This window comes from Stenella coeruleoalba (assembly GCF_951394435.1).
Source record: "Stenella coeruleoalba genome assembly, chromosome: 7".
Taxonomy (NCBI): Eukaryota; Metazoa; Chordata; class Mammalia; order Artiodactyla; family Delphinidae; genus Stenella; species Stenella coeruleoalba.
In genome coordinates this window covers 118,028,051-118,047,843 of record NC_137153.1, presented here as the reverse complement: position 1 = coordinate 118,047,843, position 19,793 = coordinate 118,028,051, and the positions used below count along the sequence as shown (strand labels likewise).

Below are 19,793 nucleotides of genomic sequence, written 5' to 3'. Positions count from 1 at the left end.
TTCAGCGAGGTTAAGTGACGCGCATGGCAGCTTGGAGGGAGAGTGCCCCCCAGGCCTCTCTGACTCGGCGTCTCAGCATCTGCCCTGCTTGGTGCTTCAGGCATGTTAACGGACGTGTTGCAGCATCGAGATCCTGGGCGCAGCTGGCTGGTGGGTGCTGTGTGCTGCCGGCCCTCGGCGCTGTCCCTGGTGCATGGCTCCTTCCTGAGAGCAGGCGGTGTGGAGCCATAGAAGTGTCTGGAGACTTGATGAACACGAGGGCAGCCACGGCCTCAGGGAGGAAGTAGCCAGGTGTTTGAAGGGCAGATGCGCAGGCAGCCTCTGAAGCTGTGGAAGGGTGATGGGAACTCGTGACGGGAGCGGAGGGAGACCTCTCTGGGGGGCTGTGCGCCTTCCCCAGGGACCCGGGGATTTTAGGGCAAGTGCTTTCTGACCACCTTTCTCTGCCTGAGCTCGGCGATGCAGCCTTCAGCGTTTCAGCGGTCACAGGAACCTTGGGTTGATCCCAGCAGAGAGGCAGGCCTGGGAGTGCAGGGAGGAGGTTCTGCAGGCAGGAGAGGTTGGTGGTCGAGAACGGGGTCAAGTCTGGGCTGAACCTCACTTTGCAGTTCCGCCACCCCGCACAGGTCCTCTGCCCTCCCCGTGCCCTCGTTCCCAGGGTTCGCTCAGGGAAGGGGGGCTGGGGCAGGGCGGCCCTCCCGCACACTTCCCCGTCCCTACCCGTGAGGGTGGTTGTTTCTTTAACCTGCGCCCACGTACGAGAAGTTCTCTCCTTTTGCCGACACATTCAAGAAGCGCGTCAGCAAGAACACGTTCTTCGTGCTGGTACGGGTGGTGGACGAGCTCTGGTGAGTCCTTCCACCCCGGGGGACGAAGGGCGGAGGGGCCCAGCAGGCCGCGGGCATCTTGGGGTCCCCGCCGGGGTACAGGCTTCCCCGCAGAGATCTGGGCCTCCCATCACATTTCACCTGCATCTCCTGGGCTCTGTGCCCACAGAGCCCTGCCTAAGGCCCCGGACAGGGCTCACTCCTGCGCGCTTTAACACGACCCCTGGGGAGAATGGCTTGTCCCCTCAGACCCACCCTGGCCCGGCCCGGCCCAGCCCTGATTTCCTTGTGGGGGCCATCCCTCTGGCACGTGGCTTAGACCTTGGCTGCCCTCCTCATCTTTCCACGGTCCCCTGAGTGGCATTTGCCATTTCCAGTCATTGAACAAACACAAAGCACAAGGTCCCTTTCCTAGGTCTAGAGAGCCCTGGGTAAGGAAGCCACCCAGGCCCCGCCCTCAAGGTGTTTACCTTCTGCTGGGCGGTGGCCTTAGCGATTACGGGGTAGGGCTGTGAAACACTGCGTGTGGAGAATACTGTGCAGGGGCGTCCTGGGGCTGTCTGTGGAGCCCAGACCTCATGGTGATTCATCACCCCCGTGGGATCAGGAGCTCCCCTGGGGCAGGATTTGTCTCCATCGCCCAGGCCGCAGCGCGGTCCCTGGTGCTTATCCAGTGCCAGTGACCATCTGCTGAGAGAATGGCAATGGGACCACTCCCGGCACTCTAGGATGCAGACAGCCATCCCAAGACCTTCTCTGGCTCTCTTCCCACGAGAGGTTTCCCAGCTCTGCTGGTGGGTGTCTCAGGTGTCTTGAGGGGGTTCTAGACCCCGTGGCACCAGCCCTCTTCTTATGCTCGCATCCCTGCCCCTCACCGCATGGCCCTTGGCCCTTTAGCCTAGTGGAGTTGACGGAAGAGATCTTGAAGCTGCTGATGGAGCTGGTCTTTCGCCTGGTGTGCAACGGGGAGCTCAGTCTGGCCCGTGTGCTCCGGAAGAACATCCTGGACAAGGTGGACCAGAAGAAGCTGCTCAGGTGTGCCAACTCCGACCAGCCCCTGGCGGCCAGGGGCGTAGCAGCCAGGTGCGCCACCCGCCGTCCATCCTGGGCTTCTCCAGGCCCTGCCTCTGGCGAGAGCCGTACCGGCAGCCGTCTCTCCATTCCACTTCCTTCAGTGCCCCCCTCCCCGCCCCCCGCCTCACAACCTCACCTCCCGGTTCTGCCCGGGCCCTGCGACGAGGTGCCTCAGGGACAGCCCAGGGGTTCCCCCGGGGCTGGGCCTCTTCTCCAGGGTTACGTTGTATGACTGACTGATCACCATTTTAGTAGGAAGTGGGGCAGCAGGGCGTGTAGGGGCTTACCAGGACAGGGGACAGGAATGCCTTTCACGCTGTGATCAGCACTTAATTCTCTTTCCGGCGCTAACGTGGCAACTTAATTCTTGCCACCCCCTGTGCCATCCTGACGGTTCCTGAGAACCTGTGTAGAGGCTCCACTGGCCCTCTCCCGGGGCCACGGAGGTTTGTTGATTTATCACCTCTTTGTTGGTGTCTCAGCTCCATTCACATGGCACCATCTTTGTTCCCACTGGGCCCTGAAGGGCGGTCAGGCTGTGCGTTCTCAGGAGCTGAGCTCGCGGGCTCGCGAGTGGAGCCACCGAGCCTGCCGGGCGGAGGCAGGGGGGAAGGCAGGCCCCGTGGTCCCAGGGAGACGAGTGCAGTCCGGTCCTGACCCGCCCCCGACCCGCTGCGTGGCCTCCGTGCTGCGGTGAAGCAAGTCATGTTCCCTCAGCTCTGAGGCCTGAAGTGCAGCCCCCACCCAGCCCCCACCGTCCCGTCCAATGACCACTCATCTCGTGCCTCTGTCTTCCAGGCCCGGGACCTTGCATGACTTTCACAGTCATGAGATAGCTGAGCAGCTGACACTGCTGGATGCCGAGCTCTTTTATAAGATAGAGGTATGGCCACGCGTGGGGCTGGGGGAGGGCTGTGCCCGGCCCTGGTGAGTGCAGCTGCTTGTCCCCGAGTGAGAGAAGCCACTGCGTCACAGCAGAGCCAGCGGGCCGAGGCTCTATCCAGTCTACCTGCTTTTTCAGATTCCTGAGGTTTTGCTTTGGGCAAAAGAGCAGAACGAGGAGAAGAGCCCCAACTTGACCCAGTTCACGGAGCACTTCAACAACATGTCCTACTGGTAAGAAGGGGCCTCAGTGCAGAGCACTTCTGGATGGGTGCCTTGTGTGTCCTTCGCAGAGAGCGCCCATGGCAAGGACAAAGGGGTGCCCTTTCATTCCTCCCAGCTCCTTCTGGGGCCCTGTGGGCATTCGTTGTGAACCAGAGACAGGACAAGGGCAGGGACAGGACAGGGCGTGTCTTGCATGTTGGAAGGGGCCACCTGGGGCGGGGGGGCGGGTTGAGGAGGACTCAGCCAGGATTTATTAGTAATGCCTGCTATCGATGGCGGCAGAGGAGCGGGTGTTAAACTTGCCACCCTGCACTGGTCGTTGCCAGTCTTCCCACTGCCAGGTGGCCTCAGGACTGGTCCTCACACTGACTCTGTGAGGTAGAGCAAAGGAGTGGCTGTGTTAATACTTCTATTTAGCCTTCAATTCTTAAAGCAGAGTGAAGCCCAGAAGTGCATTTATGTTGTAACATACAGCAGAACTGTTGACTCCTAAAGACGCGACTCAAGGGTGTCCACAGCCTCTCGGCCTCAGTAGAGGATGGCTGGGTGTGGCGGCCAGTGGCAGTCTCATACTGACCCCCGGACACACACACAATCCGTCCCCACCACCAGGGAAACGTCTGATTTGTAAGTGCTCTAAGGATTGCTCTTTGGAGAGTTGGGTCCTCTCCCACTTGCCCTGCGTCTCCCTGCACCACAGGAAGCGTTTCACTCGTCAGCAGCACATGCTTAGCGTAGCAGCCCAGCAGAGGACGAGGTGGTTTCCAGGGCAGACAAGCTGTGCAGCCCTGAGCATGGCCTCCAGCCCCGCCCCTTGCTGGGCGCTGGGGGCTCCAGACACACCCCCTGGGGCCTGCCTAGGAGGAGATGTGGGTGGAGCCCCTTCAGAGCCCCGGTGCTCAAGGTGGACTCGGTGCCAGTGCCCTTTAATGGGTCAGAAGAGGGGCACGTTCTCTGGGTGACGGGCGGTGGCCCCTGTGAAAGCACAGGGGGTCGAGGCCACCGTGAGGTCCTCGTGCAAGGCTGGCCTTTGGCTTTGGTTGCTAAGTTTCTGAGAGGTGCCCTCCCTCATGGCCAGCAAGGTGGCCTCTTAGCCCACACGCCCACTCGTCTCCGAGCTAGTCCTGAGGCCACACTCGCTGAGCGTTTCCAGCCGCCGTGGTGCTCACGGTCAGCGCTCACCGGGAGAGCGTCCATCCGCACAGTCAGAGGTCCCAGCCACTGGATCTCTCTGTGGCCTCTCACCTATCCCTGGGGTGCCATGAGCTCCTTCAGAGCAGAGACGGGGGTACACCTGGTGCCTCGTGAGCCCGGGGCACTCCCTAGGCATGGGCTCCTGGCCAGCTGGTACAGGTGCCCCCGTCCCATTGCCACCAGAGGCCTGAAGAGAGACGGGTCAGCTCAACTGTCTCTTTCTCCCCTTGGTCCGTGCAGGGTTCGGTCAATCATCATGTTACAGGAAAAGGCCCAAGACAGGGAACGGCTGCTCTTGAAGTTCATCAAGATCATGAAGGTAACTGTGGGCACCCTCCCCAGAGCCCGCCACAGGAGCCCCTGCCTGCCTGCCCGCCCATCCCTGCCCCCACCCTCTCTCTGCAGCACTTACGGAAGCTGAACAACTTCAACTCCTACCTGGCCATCCTCTCAGCGCTGGACTCAGCCCCTATCCGCAGGCTGGAGTGGCAGAAGCAGACCTCAGAGGTGGGCGGCTGGGAGGGCAGCCGGGAGGGCAGCCGTGGGACGAGCTCTGCCCCGCCCTGCCCTAGTTTCCTGTCTCTAATCTCCAGTCACTGGGCCCTGCGGGGCTTGGTGTTAGTGAGTGCCGGGGTTGTCACGTCACGTCACATCCTGCTGCCTGTACCGCAGAACCGTGCCTGGGTCCCAGCTTCACCTTCTGCTTCCTGCCCTCGACCCGGGCTTCTAGAGGGGCTCCTTTGGGTGCGGGCCGCACTAGGCATTGGGAGGTACTGTGAACAGGCTAGACCCGTTATTAGGTGGAGCTCCTCAGGGCAGGTACTACAGGGAGAAGGATGGGGATGGGGTGCTGAGCAAGCATGTGAACGAGGCGTCTGGGCCAGCCTGGGGGTCAGGGAGGCGCCCTAAGGAGGTGTCGATCACACCATGACCCGAATAGGAGCTTCCTGGGAAGGGAGGGGAATTCCCATCAGAGGGGACAGAGGCCAGTGTGGCCACATCACTGGGGAGAATGGCTCTGCATCACAGGGGTCTTGGGGGGCCTGGCAAGGAACTGGACCCTTATCTTTGTGTGGGTGCTGTTCCTGGAAGAGAGACAAAGCCCACAGGGTTGAGTGTCGCCAGGGCTACCTGGGGGTCGTCTCGTGGGGCAACATAAAGGGACAGTTACGAGACAGTGGTGTATGGAGAAATGGGACATTCACACCAGCTGCTCCAGGAACACGTAACAGGCCCTGAGGAGGCAGGGAAGGCTTCCTGGAAGAGGTGACACATCAAGGCGAGAGGCACACAACAGGCGAAGGGGCAGGACAGGCAAAACCCCACCCACGCTGCGTGCAGGAGCAGCGAGCTCGCCGCCATCCCTAGTGGACTCTGCCTTGAGTGCGGTGAGGCATGAAGGCAGGCTCGGGGCCGGGAGCGACATGGTCCAGTGTGTGCTTTTGAGGTTCAGGCGGGCTGCAGCGCTGAGCACAGCCAAGCAGGAGCCCAGCCTGAGGTCCACCACATGGGGCGCTGGCTGCTCAGAGACGCGGTTCTTTGTCAGCACCGCGGAAGGCCTGCCTGTGCCTGGGGCAGGGCGGGGTCTGGCTCTGGGTTGGTGGGGGGAGGGGCCGGGGCTCGGTGCCCCAGCGTTGGCACCGTGCTCACGGACTGTGCGTCCCTCCTGCCAGGGCCTGGCGGAGTACTGCACGCTGATTGACAGCTCATCCTCCTTCCGCGCCTACCGGGCCGCCCTCTCGGAGGTGGAGCCGCCGTGCATCCCATACCTGTGAGTACAGCCTCCCAACTGGGTTTGCCCCCCGTGTGCTCTGGGGAAGATACAGTGGGCCCCCATAGAGAAGCCCTCGCTTAAGGGCTTCCAACCCAGACGTTTGTGCTTCTGTTTGAACTTTAAAAGTAAAACGTGCTCCTTGTTAAACAACTTAGATGAAAGAGGGGCCCAGGGAAAATGGTTCAGTCTTCCCCACCGCCCGGCCCTCCCACGCCTCCTCTCTTCCCTCATCTGCCAGCGGACTTGTTTAGGCGCACGTGTGGACAGCCGTGTAGCATCTCTCTTCCCCCACCAGCAGCAGCGTGCTGTAGTCCAGCTGTCCCCAAGCTTAGCTGCACATCACAGCCACCGGAGGGCCCTCCTGTCACCCCAGGAACCCTGAGAGTACTTGGCTTGAGGCAGCTCAGGGAGCGTTTCCCCAAGTGTGGGCCACGGGCTAAATAGGTATCTCACCAAAAAGAATCCCATGTCACGTAAGCTTGGGAAATAGCAGAAAACCTTGAAGCTAAACAGTTTTCTTTGTGCGGGACTCACCAGACCCCTTAATATGCTAGTGGACGGTGGGAATCTCCAAGAGGGACAGGAGACTCAGCGCTGTCCCAGGCTGAGTGTGCGGCGGCATGCCCCTGGCCTCCACGCTCCGAAGTGTACATCTTGCAGCCACCGGCCCTGCCGTGATTCCTAGCCTTCCTGCTCTGGCCAAGCGCGACAGCCCTCCCCAGCCGGGCTGCTTGGGTGGGCGTGGCTGTGCCCCTCGGGCTGGGCTATCCCTGTGCAAGAAGCGCCCCCACTCACCGCGGGGCTGCGCACCCTGTTTGATGACAGCATGTGACCCCCACCCCGCCACTCAAGTTCGGGGTGGTGTCATTCTTTCCTGCTCATCTGTTACCTGTACCGCTCTGCTGGGCTGGGACGGCTGTTGGAGAGGCTCCGTAGCAGGCGGGCCTGAGCCCGCTTTCCGGAGACCAGAACCTGAGTCGAATTCGCGCCGCCCCTCCCCGCAGACGCGCCTGCGGGTTTGGCAGCGGCTCGGGCTCCGGCTCGCCCAGCAACCGATTACCTGCCAGGCCACCCTCCAGAGTCTAACCTGCTTCTCCGTCCTCCCAGGGGGCTCATCCTGCAGGACCTCACCTTCGTTCACCTGGGAAACCCGGACTACATTGACGGGAAGGTGAATTTTTCCAAACGGTGGCAACAGTTCAACATCCTGGACAGCATGCGGTGCTTCCAGCAGGCGTGAGTGCTGCCGCCCTGAGGGACCGGGCGGGCAGCGCGCACTGCGCAGAGGCCCACGGGGATCCAACAGCTGCTCCTTCCAGCGTGGCACAGGGCCTGCACCCAGAGCTGGCCGCCAGCTTGTCCTGCGCGATCCCGTGGGGGGAGGCTGGCGAGCCCTGGCCCTCCTGACTCCGGGGCAGTGGGGACTCCCTGGGACCTCCTGCGGAGGGGAGCCTGGCTACAGGGTGCTGCTCCGGGAGCCCTTGCACAGAGCAGAGCACAGCTCTGGGGTGCAGCTCACGCTCTGAGCGCCAGCGTCACACGTGGACGCCCCTGCCCCGTGAGTCTGCTGAGGCGGCACACGTGGCACCTCCCAGGGGTCTTGGGGCTGTTTGGCCCACACTGGCTCTCACCGGCCACCCTCCTCCCTCCACCAGGCATTATGACATCCGGAGAAACGATGACATCATAAACTTCTTCAACGACTTCAGTGACCACCTGGCGGAGGAGGCGCTATGGGAACTCTCTCTGAAAATCAAACCCAGGAACATAACACGGAGGAAAACAGACCGGGAAGAGAAGACCTAGGAGCGGGTGCCGCAAGCGAGGAGAACGCGAGGCTCAGAGCGCCGCTCCGAGGCCGGAAGGGACTTTGGACCTGTTACGTGGCGGCGGCGCGTGTCCTGGCCTCAGAGCCACCGGGCCCATCCAGGCCGCTGCTGTGCCGGGCAGGCGTCCGGAGCCGCAGCAGCTTCCTGCCCCTCCCCCGCAGGAGCAGACCCCCGGCCCGGGGGGGCCAGCGGGCGGTCTCACTGCTGATTTGTGAACTGGGGGCTGGGGTTTGGGTTTCTGCTTTTGCTCTGTCTTCTGCTCTCCCTCTCTCCCCCTCCCCCCAAGCCTGGGAGCAGCACAGGGACTTCAGCAGCAGCCCGGGAATGGTGGGAGTCTTCTGAATCTCCTGAAATGACAGATGAGTAGAGGCCCAAGGACCCTCGGGGCGGGGGCTGCTCTCCCCGTAGCCTTCAGTTGGGTGGGCAGAAAGTAGAGGAGACCCGGGAAAGACTCCTTTCACTTTCCATGTCCTACTTTTTAAGTGGAGGATGGTGTGAGCGGCTCACCTGGCCCAGAAGGGACAGCAGGTGGCCTTTTCAGCAGCCCTGGGGCTGGTGCTCCCGTCGCGGTCCTGGCCCGCCCTTGCTGGGTCACGAGCAGCAGCCGTGGCCACGTGTTTTCGCCCCTTCACTTCCTCCGCCCCGTCCCACCGGCCCTCGCCATCCTCTGGCACCGTGGGAGCTGGGCAGCAGCAGCTGGAAAGGAAGGACTTGACCATCCAAGAAACACACTTTCTCTGAGTTGGGGCCAGTAGCTCTTGGTGAGTTAACCCAGAGAGAGGGGAGGGGCATTTCTGTTGGGGGGAGGGCCGGCAGCCCCCTCCTCTGTCGCTTGCCGTGTGCCTTAAACCCCTCCCATCCGTCCCGCCCTGCGGGCTCCCCTCCTCCCCGGCGCTGAGCCTGGTGGGCCCAAAGGGGCCCCTCTTTGCTCATCAGACCTTCTGCCAGCCTGACCGGCTCTCCCGCGGGAAGGACAGGGTGTCCCTGAGAGGCAGGGGCCTGGCGCAGAGGCGCCCCCTGGGGTTGACGGCCATGGCTCACCTGCTGGCCGGCAGTGAGGCGCGGCGGCTTCAGAAGCAGGTGCTCTCTCCAGCCTCGCTCTCCAGAGCCAGCCCCGCCGCTGAGGTGGACGAGCTGAGGGGAGGTCTGCAGGGGCTCTCCACACCCCCTGGCCTCCGTGCCAGCCCGACGTGGGCCTGCGGGCAGGCTGCCCCCAGGCCGCCCGCCTCCTGTTTTGTTCGTTTTACATAATTGAGAGCTCCCTGCTCCTGGGTTTGGGACTCGGGCAGGCGAACCCCAGGCTCAGCCCGGGCTTAAACAGAACAGAAGTAGAAAGCAACATCTGTTAACTGTTTAAAGGAACAGCCCCGTCACTTTGAGTCCTTCATGGGCCTTTGAACAGCTTTTATCAAGAAGCTGTCTGTCCTGTGCACAGAGGGGAGGAATCTGTGAAATGTCAGTTACGACCCCTCAGGCAGCGATCCTGCGGCAGCAGGCGGAACGCGTCACTTTATTATTTAAAGAGTGTGTGTATAGAGTCGCTGGTTATGAACAATATTGTGTGTGGGGTTGGGTTTTAGTTTGTTCCCGCTTTTTTAAGTCCTCTCATTTCAGTCTTTCCCTCCTTCCCGTCTTCCTCCTGGCCTGGCCCTGCTCTGCTGCTGCTTTGCGCAGCTGCTGTGTGCTCAGGGCCCACGGGCTGTGTGGACTGCGGTTCCCTGGGGCCTCCCTCCATAGGCGGGCAGCTGTCGACGCCGCGCTTCCGCTTCAGGCTCAGCGTCCCAGCGGCGAGCTGGACGGGGCTCGGGGGCTTCACCGTCCCTCAATTCAGAACAGACCCTACACCCACACCTCCCCTCCTTGCCAGGAGCCCTGGCTCTGAGCCGAGGCACTGGGCAGGCAGCGCAGGTGGACAAGGGGCCGGCGTGGCCAGGTGACCCTGCATGAGGGCAGCAGGTGCAATGTGTGTTTTAACTTATTGGCTGACAGGCTTCCCTACCTTGACCTCATGGAGACACATTCTGGCTCTGGGAGTTGCCAGCCTGGCTGTGGTTTGTCTGTCTCAGGGGCCAGATCAGCTGTACGAATCTGTCTTTACAACAAAGACACCCTCGGGAGGATTCGTTCTCTGCAGAGGCAGTTCTCACCTGCAGGTGTGGGTGGATCAGGGCAAGGGCAGGCACGCGCCAGGGCTGAATTAAAGCCCGATTCTGAGCAGCGCCTCCCTCCCACGGCCCCGCGCCTCCCCAGTGTTGTTACATTGTAATATATCCCCAACTAACCTGGCTGATGGTGGCATCTTCCTGCAGACATTTCAAACCTGTAACTTTTATACGAAAGGAAAATAAACACAGATGAAAGCCGCGGCCACCTGTGTACCACATGCCGCGTGTGTCAAAGTGACAACTGAGCTGTCTCCTTTCTGTGACCTCCTTGTGGGCTGGGCGCCTGGCAGGTGTTGGGGGGGTCTTTTGTCCCCCCCTCTGTGGTCCCTTCTCTGTTCCCCAGTTTCTCCATCTGGAAGTGGGGGTAAGGACAGCTCTACCTTATACAGTCTGTGAAGGCTCAGCAAGTTATACCTGGAACAGTATCTGGTGAGCTATCGCCACTATTATTACTTAGCATATATTGAGTACCAAGCACTTTGCAGGCAGCTCTACCTCACTGAATCCTCTTAATTGAAAAATGATACAAGTGAAATACTGCAACCATAATAAGTACTACAAAGAAGAGGTACTTAACATTCAAGAAATTAAGTTGGATTTGAAATCCACTCACAAACATCAGGTCCAGACAGGCTTAACAGGTAATTTATGCTAAACAGGTAGCTTCAGTCTTAGACGAATGCCCCTGAGAACAGAAGAAGGGAAACACTTCTCAACTTGTTTTATGAGTGGAATACAACCTCGACACCAAATCCAGACAAGGACAAGAAGGAAAATTATAGGCAAAATTACTGATGCAAAAATTATAATCTTAGCAACCCCAAACCAGTGATAACGTAAAACTCAAGACTCCCCATTGGGCACATCCGCAGATGCAAGGATGCAGTGATGATAGTACTTGGTCCCTTTTCTTAGACCCTTATTTGGGCATTCCCATCTGGTACGCCTTTCCTTCCTGGGGAACTGAGAACAGGTGTGCCACCTCCATGTGTACTTTCTCCACCATGGCATACTTAGATTCCAGGTGTTGAGATGGCAGAGCCCTAACTGGAGGGAGCCCAGTCAGGGACTACTCCCACTGTTCCATACTGGGCTTTACACGAATGAAAAATGAATTTGCACTTACTAATAAGCTGCTGAGATTTCAGGGCTTGTAAGTTTTCACAACATGGCCTAGCCTCTCCTGAATAAAATACATTAACAGATTAAAGGAAGAACACCATATAATCACCTCAGTAGTCAGAAAGACCACTGTTAAAAAATTAAAACCCTCATTCATAATTTTTATTTAAAAAATAACTAACAGTCTTAGGTAAGTAGAAATCAAAAACTTCCTTAATCTAATAAATGTTACTTTCTAAAAATCTCATGCAAATGTTATACTTAATGATGAAATATTTAAAGAAGTTCCTTTAAAATAGAACAAGGTAAGGATCCCACTGTCACCTTGTCTTTCACTGTCGTACTGGAGATACTAGCCAATGCAACAAGAAAAGAGATTAGTAAGAAAATCACGATAGTTAACAACGAACTACTAGAAAACATAATTCTTCAAATATCCAGTTTATACTAACATCACAATTCTTAAGGTACTAGGAATAAACCCAATAAGAGATGTATAAGACCTTATAGGAAAAAGGGTGATCCGGCAAGAGAAAATAACACGTAAATATTTACACACCCAAATGCGAGCAACCTAAATATACAAAGCAAATAGTAACAGACCTAAAGGGAGAATACACAGAAATACAGTAATAGTAGGGAACTTTAATACCCCACTTACATCAATGGATAGATCATCCAGACAGAAAATCAATAAGCAAACGTTGGCCTTAAACACATTAGACCAGACGGACTTAAAGATACATACAGAGCATTCCATCCAAAAGCAACAGGGTACACTCTTCTAAGAGCACACGGAACATGCTCCATAAATTTAACCAAGGAGGTGAATGACCCATACACTAAAAATTTTAAGACATTAGTGAAAGAAATTGAAGAAGACAAATAAATGGAAAGATATTCTGTGCTCATGGATTGGAAGAGCTAACGTTGTTAAAATGTCCATACTACCCCAAAGCAATCTACAGATTCAATGCAATTCCTATCAAAATTCCAATGGCATTTTTCACAGAAATAGGAGAAATAATCCTAAGATTTGTGTGGAACCACAAAAGACCTTGAATAGCCAAAGCAATCTTGAGAGAGAAGAACAAAGCTGGAGCCATCATGCTCCCTGGTATCAAACTATATTACAAAGCTATAGTAATCAAAACAGTATGGTATTCACATAAAAACAGACACATAGATCAACGGAACAGAAGAAAGAGCCCAGAAGTAGATCGACACATATATCGTCAATTTATGGCAAAGGAGCCAAGAATACACAATGGGGAAAGGACAGTCTCTTCAATAAATGGTGTTGGGAAAACCACTATCTTACACCATACCCAAAAATTGACTCAACATGGACTAAAGACTTGCATGTAAGACCTGAAACCATAAAACTCCCGAAAGAAAACACAGGCAGTAAGCTCTTTGACATCAGTCTTGACAATGATTTTTTAGATTTGAAGCCAAAAGCAAAGGCAACAAAAGCAAAACAATACAAGATGGGACTACAACAAAGTCAAGTTTCTGTGCACAAAAGAAACCATCAACAAAATGAATTGACAACCTATCAAATGGGAGAAAATATCTGCAAATCATATAGCTAATAAGGGGTTGATATCCAAAATACATGAAAAAACTCATACAACTCAGTAGCAAAAAAAAATACTTTTCGAAAATGGGCAGGATATCTGAACATTTTTCTAATGAAGACATACAGATGGCCAACAGCTACATGAAAAGATGCTTAACATCACTCATCATCAGGGAAATGCAAATCAAAACCACAATGAGATATCACCCCACACCTGTTAGAATGGCCATCATCAAAATGAAAAGAAATAACAAGGATTGGTGAGGAGGTGGAAAAAAGGGAATCCTTGTGCACTGTTGGTGGGAATGTAAATTGGTGCGGCTACTATGGAAAACAGTATGGAGGTTCCTGAAAAAATTAAAAATAGGACTACTGTATGAACCGTCAATTCTACTTCTAGATATTTATCTGAAGAAAACAAAAACACAAACTTAAAAAGCCATATGTAAGTGGTGCTGGGAAAACTGGACGCTACGTGTAAAAGAATGAAATTAGAACACTCCCTAACACCATACACGAAAATAAACTCAGAATGTATTAAAGACCTAAATGTAAGCCCAGACACTATAAAACTCTTATAGGAAAACATAGAACACTCTGACGTAAATCACAGCAACATCTTTTTTGGCCCATCTCCTAGAGTAATGAAAATTTAAACAAGTGGGACCCAGTTAAACTTAAAAGCTTTTGCACAGCAGAGGAAACCATAAACAAGACGAAAAGACAACCCTCAGAATGGGAGAAAATATTTGCAAATGAAGCAACTGACAGGGTTAATCTCCAAAATATACAAGCAGCTCATACAGCTCAATATCAAAAAAACAACCAAGCAAATCAAAAACTGGGCAGAAGACCTAAATAGACATTTCCCCAAAGAAGACATACAGATTGCCAACAAACATATGAAAAGATGCTCAACATCACTAATTATTAGAGAAATGCAAATCAAAACTACGATGAGGTATCACCTTGCACCAGTCAGAATGGCCATCACCAAAAAATCTACAAACGGTAAATGCCAGAGAAAAGGGAACCCTCATACACTGCTGGTGGGAATGTAAATTGATACAGCCACTATGGAAAACAGTCTGGAGGTTCCTTAAAAAACTAAAAATAGAACTACTATATGACCCAGCAATCCCACTACTGGGCATATATACCCAGAGAAAACCATAATTCAAAAAAGCACATGCAACCCAATGTTCATAGCAGCACTATTTACAATAGCCAGGACATGGAAGCAACCTAAATGTTCATCGACAGAGGAATGGATAAAGATGTGGTACGTATATACAATGGAATATTACTCAGCCATAACAAGGGATGAAATTGGGTCATTTGTAGAGACGTGGATGGACCTAGAGAGTGTCATACAGAGTGAAGTAAGTCAAAGAGAAAAGCAAATATCGTATAATAACACGTATATGTGGAATCGAGAAAAATGGTACAGATGATCTTAGCTGCAAAGCAGAGACAGAGACACAGACGTCGAGAACAAATGTACGGATACCAAGGGGGAAAGGGGTGGGGTGGGGTGGGAGGAACCGGGAGACTGGGATTGACACATATACATTATTGATACTATGAATGAAATAGACAACTGATGGGAACATACTGCAGAGCACAGGGAACTCTACCTAAGGCACTGTGGTGACCTAAATGGGAGGGAAGTCCAGAAGGGAGGGGATATCTGTCTGTGTATGGCTGATTCACTTTGTTGTGCAGTGGAGGCTAATACAACATTGTAAAGCAACCATACTCCAATAAAAATTAATTTAAAAATTAAATTTTAAAAAGCTATATGTGGGTGTAGGAGGGGTTATGAAAGCAGATACATTTTTATCTTTCTATAACAACAAACAGAAAAAGCTATATACACCCCAAGGTTCATGGCAGCATTATTTACTATAGCTAAGCCATGGAAGCAACCTAAGAGTCCACCAACGGATGAATGGATAAAGGTGTGGTGTATATATACACAATAGAATATTACTCAGCCAGAAAAAATGAAATTTTGCCGTTTGCAACAGCAAAGATGATCTTGAGGGCATTATGCTAAGTGAAATAAGCCAAAGAAAGACAAATACCATACGGTCTCACTTACATGTGGAATCTGGAGCAAAAAAAAAATGGGACCTAGTTCACAGGTATAGAGAACAGACTGGTGGTTGCCTGAGGTAGGAGAGGTGGGCGAAACGGGTGAAGGGCGTCAAGAGGTATAGATTCTCAGTTGTACAGTAAGTCATGGGGGGGTCATATACAGCATAGTCACTATGGCTAGTAATACTGTACTGCGTATTTGAAAGTTGCTCGTAGGGTAGATATTAAAAGTTGTCATCGCAAGAAAAAAACTTTTGTAACTATGTGATGATGGATGTTAGCTGGGTTTACTGTGGTGATCATTTCGCAAAATATATAAACATCAATCGTTACACTGTACACCTGAAACTAACACTATATGTCAATTATGCCTCAATAAAATTATATATTTTTAAATGAAAAAATAAGGTTTCATTTTAAAATAATAAAGACCTTAATAGTTGAGAGATACACATATTCATGGGTAGGAAGATTAAGTTTCTTAAAGATGTCAATTATCCCCCCATTTTAATGTATATATTTCAAAACTATTCCAAAGAAAATCCCAACAGGATTTTATACGGTTCTTGACAAGTTTATTCTAAAAACGTTTAAGAAGGAATTTTCCACTTCTGGGAATGGCACACTAGGTAATTCAGACCAGCCATCCTGCTAGGAAAGCTACACCAAGTATTTTTAAATCCCTGCCTGCATTCATCAGAGAGCTATCAGGTGAAGGAAGAATTACTGGGCCAGGATTCAGGAGGAGACAGAAATCCAGGGAGGAAGCCTGACATTTGGGGTCACATTCCTGCCAATTCCAGAAGAGGTGTCTGAGAAGCTCAGCAGCACTTCTGAGAAAAGGGAGATTTAAAAAAAAAAAAAGTCCAGAATTCATATTTTGAGACCCCAAAGGAGATAACCTTGCAGCTGTGTGACTACGAGTATACCAGCCCTCACAGCCCTGTACCAAACCAGCTTCAGTCTGGATTCCTAGCGCCCAGGCACCTGCCAGAAGCAAATGCAAAGCCTCCCTGGAGGAGGCTGACATCATCCTAGGCCTCAATATATTTAATTTTTCATATACAACAAAAATTAACCAGGAACACAAAGGGAACAAAGGAGCATGAACAGAAGAAGACCAGAAACAATGGACATAAGCAGACCTGCAGGGGCTGAAAGCGCAACACATACTCTGTCTAGGTGTAAGACAGGACTGAGAATTTCAGCAAGTAATTGGATGTAAGATAGAGGGAAAATGGAAATTCTAGAACCAAAAAATGCATTAACTGATATAAGGAACTCAGTGAATGTTTAACAAAATCGGGACTTCCCTGGTGGTCCAGTGGTAAAGAATCCGCCTTGCAATGCAAGGGACGCGGGTTTGATCCCTGGTCGGGGAACTAAGATCCCACGTGCCGCGGGGCAACTAAGCCCACACGCCATAACTACTGAGCTTGCGCGCCTCAACTAGAGCCCACGTGCCCAAAACTCCAGAGCCCACGCGCCACAGCCAGAGAGGGAAAACACGTGCACCACAACTAGAGAGACACCCGTGCTCCACAATGAAGAGCCTGTGTGCCAACGAAGATTCCGCATGCCTCAACTAAGACCCGATGCAGCCAAAAATAAATAAATAATAAATCTTTAAAAAAACAGAATTAGTGAACTGGAGATAGATTAGGAGCTAGATGTGTAATGAAGCATGAAGAGAGAAAAGTATGGACAAAACACAGGGCAGGAAGAGACAGGATGAGAAGTCCAACTGGAGCACCAACAGAAAAGGAAAAAACACAGTAGAAGCAATGTTCATAGCAATTATTATTCCACAATAGCCCCAAAGTGGAAATAATCCAGATGTCCACCAACTGGTCAAAGGATGAACAAAACATACTTCCATACAACGGAACACCATTTAGCACTGAAGACGAAGGAACTGACACACAACGTGGATGAACCTCAAAAACGTGGGTGTGAAGGATGCCAGACACAAAAGACTGTGTACTTCCTGCTTCTGTTGAAATGAAATGTACAGAAAAGGCAAATCTAGAGACGGAGAGCAGACTGGTGGTTGCCTGTGAGTGGAAAGACTGCAGACGGCATGAGGGATCCTTTGGGGCGATGGAATTGTTTAAAAACTGGTTCATGGCGATAGGTACACAACTTTATAAAGGTACCAAATTTCATGTTATACTCAAAATGATATGTAGATCACACCTCAATAAAGCTGTTTTTAAAGAAGTTTCCAAAACCGATCGTGCCAGTTACCAGTTTCTCATTCCTCATGTCCACGTCTCCCGTTTATCTGGTGCTCTAAAGTGAGCGTTTCCCGTGTGCAGGGAGCACAGGGTTTTGTCCCTGGAGGGGTCCTGCAGCAGGCGCCGGCTCCAGGTGTGGAGACGGCTGTTTTCTTCTCACTCTGACCGCAGGGCTACTAGAGGAACGTGTCGGGAGGCATCCAGCGCATTCTGCCCCAGCCACACCCTCTACCCGCATCTTGCTGCCTCTCGGCAAGCCTGCAGCCCAGCCTGACCTGCTCATCCTCTCACTGTGGCCCCCAGGCCTTGTGCCACCCTGCACGCATGCCCACCTGCCAGCCTCGGCTCACCCAGCTCTGAACCAGCTCTGGCCTGGGTGACCCAGTGTGTTTCTCAGCACCCCTAGTGGACTGTAAGTAACCACACCTTCTCCAACGAGCTCTGAATCCCAGCATAGGGACTTGGGCCCTCCTGAGTTTTGCTTTCCTCGGGCATTCACCTTCACCCTTGGGTAACTTTAGCATTCCCTCTACACCTTCATAGTCGCTTTTCTCTCACAGTTAATAATTCTTTATATTAATCTTTCTCTGTTCAAATTACTCCAGTTTATGCCTTCTGATTGGTCCTTGACTGAAAGACATCAAGCCCTAAATTCAAGAAGCCTTATGAATCCCAAGTAGGATAATTAAAAAGAAATACAGTGGGTCCCTCAGTATCCACAGGGGATTGGTCCCAAGACCCGCTCTGGATACCAAAATCCACCGAAGTTCAGGTCCCAGAGTCAGCCCTCTGTACCCACGGGGTCACCAGCAGAGTCAACCTCAAATCTTAAACAGTATGTGACCCCGCAGCTGGTTGGGCCCACAGATAGGGAGGGCTGACTGTACACATCTAAGCACAGCATGGTTAACCTTCTGAAAGACAAAGACAGAAAGAACATCTTTAAGTGGATAGAGAAGGAAAAAAAAAAGGACACATTACCTTCAAAGGTAACAATGAATGAGACTCCCCAGTAGAAGCACCTGGGGAGACAAGTCGATGGAGTATCTTCAGTACTGAAAGAAAGTCACCAACCACACTTCTATCCTCACTCTAAATCTCTTTCAGGGATGAAGGTAAAAATCACGATATTGTCAGACAAACAGAAACAGAATTCATCACAAGCAGACCTACTCCAAGACAAGACTGAACCCTGTTTTCAGGCCAAAGGGAGATAATCCCAAATGGAAAGTCAGACGTGCAGGAGAGAAGGAAAAAGCCACAAAAACCAGTCAGCATGTGGGTAAACCTAAATGAGCATGAACTGTATAAACAATAACCATGTCTCATGGAGGTTTAAAATATGGAGAATTAAAATACAAACCAACAGTGTGTGATTCAGGAAGGCACATGGAGTTAAGAGTATTCTCGAATTAGTTCTTTTTTTTTTTTTTGCGGTACGCAGGCCTCTCACTGTTGTGGCCTCTTCCGTTGCGGAGCACAGGCTCCGGACGCACAGGCTCCGGACGCACAGGCTCAGCGGCCATGGCTCACGGGCCCAGCCGCTCCGTGGCATGTGGGATCTTCCCGGACCGGGGCATGAACCCGTGTCCCCTGCATCGGCAGGCGGACTCTCAACCACCGCGCCACCAGGGAAGCCCTCTCGAATTAGTTCTTGAATTGTCTAGAAAGGAGAAAAAGTACTAGGCTTTCAGAAGTCAAGAATGCAAGTGTGCAGTCTCTAGGGCACCACTATGGAGTGAAGAATGTGTAACTGTCAAGCCAATAGAGAAAAGATACAAGGTTCACTCATCAAAAAGATTTAACAATTTCTAAATATGTATGCATCTAACTACATAGCCTCAAGATATCTGAAGCAAGGGCCGACATGGAGAAATGGACAAATCTGAGATGCTAATGGGAAGTTTTAACACACCCCTCTGAGGAACACCGTAAGAAATGACTCATCTTACACAGCACTTCCAAAAAGAAAATGAGAATCCCTTCGCAACTCTTGTAAGGAGACCAACATAACCCTGCTACCAAAACCATAAACAAAAATGAAAATTACAGATCAATTTCACTTATGAACACAGATGCCAAAAGCCCTGAACAAAATATCCACAATGTTCGATACAGAAAAAGGATAATACGTCACGGTCAAGACGGGTTTGTTCCACGAATGAAAAGTTACCTTAACATCTGAAAATCGACATTAAGTCACCATATTAACAGAATTAGTCAGATAATTTTCTCAGTGGATATGTAAAAGTAATTAATAAAATTCAATATCCATGCATGATTTTTAAAAACTCTTAGCAGGGCTTCCCCTGGTGGCACAGTGGTTAAGAATCTGCCTGCCAATGCAGGGGACACGGGTTTGAGCCCTGGTCCAGGAAGATCCCACATGCCACGGAGCAACTAAGCCCGTGGGCCACAACTACTGAGCCTGTGCTCTAGAGCTCGGGTGCCACAACTACTGAATCCCGCACACCTAGAGCCCGTGCTCCGCAACAAGAGAAGCCACCGCAATGAGAAGCCCGCGCACCACAACCAGAGGAAGCCAACGCACGGCAACAAAGACCCAACGCAGCCAAAAATAAAAATATAAATAAATAAATTTATTTAAAAAAAAACTCTTAGCAAAACAGAAATAGAAGAGTACTTCCTTAATCTGAAAAAGGATATCTATCTTTTACAAAAAACAGAATGTTGAAGCCTTCCTTTTGAAACAAGGAAAAGGATAAGGTTGCCCACTGTCAGCACCGCTATCCAGCATTGTACTTGGGGGGCCCCAGCCAGT

The 19,793-nt window shown here is 52.0% G+C and overlaps 1 protein-coding gene across 7 annotated transcripts in view; it reads left to right on the top strand.

The window, feature by feature from the left end:
* Positions 1–11,791, top strand: part of RAPGEF1 (Rap guanine nucleotide exchange factor 1) — a 152,964-nt gene extending 141,173 nt beyond the window's left edge. For 2 of the 7 annotated variants that reach the window (XM_079927714.1, XM_079927718.1), the window contains 9 exons: positions 756–848; positions 1,725–1,910; positions 2,700–2,784; positions 2,923–3,017; positions 4,443–4,521; positions 4,608–4,709; positions 5,876–5,973; positions 7,084–7,212; positions 7,632–11,791. In XM_079927714.1, coding sequence (XP_079783840.1) covers positions 756–848; positions 1,725–1,910; positions 2,700–2,784; positions 2,923–3,017; positions 4,443–4,521; positions 4,608–4,709; positions 5,876–5,973; positions 7,084–7,212; positions 7,632–7,782 — 1,018 coding nt within the window. In that variant the 3' untranslated portion in view covers positions 7,783–11,791. Of the gene's footprint in view, positions 1–755; positions 849–1,724; positions 1,911–2,699; positions 2,785–2,922; positions 3,018–4,442; positions 4,522–4,607; positions 4,710–5,875; positions 5,974–7,083; positions 7,535–7,631 lie in introns of all 7 variants that reach the window. The other 5 variants (XM_079927713.1, XM_079927717.1, XM_079927716.1 and 2 more) reach the window with 3 other exon arrangements.
* The last annotated feature ends 8,002 nt before the right edge of the window (positions 11,792–19,793 follow it).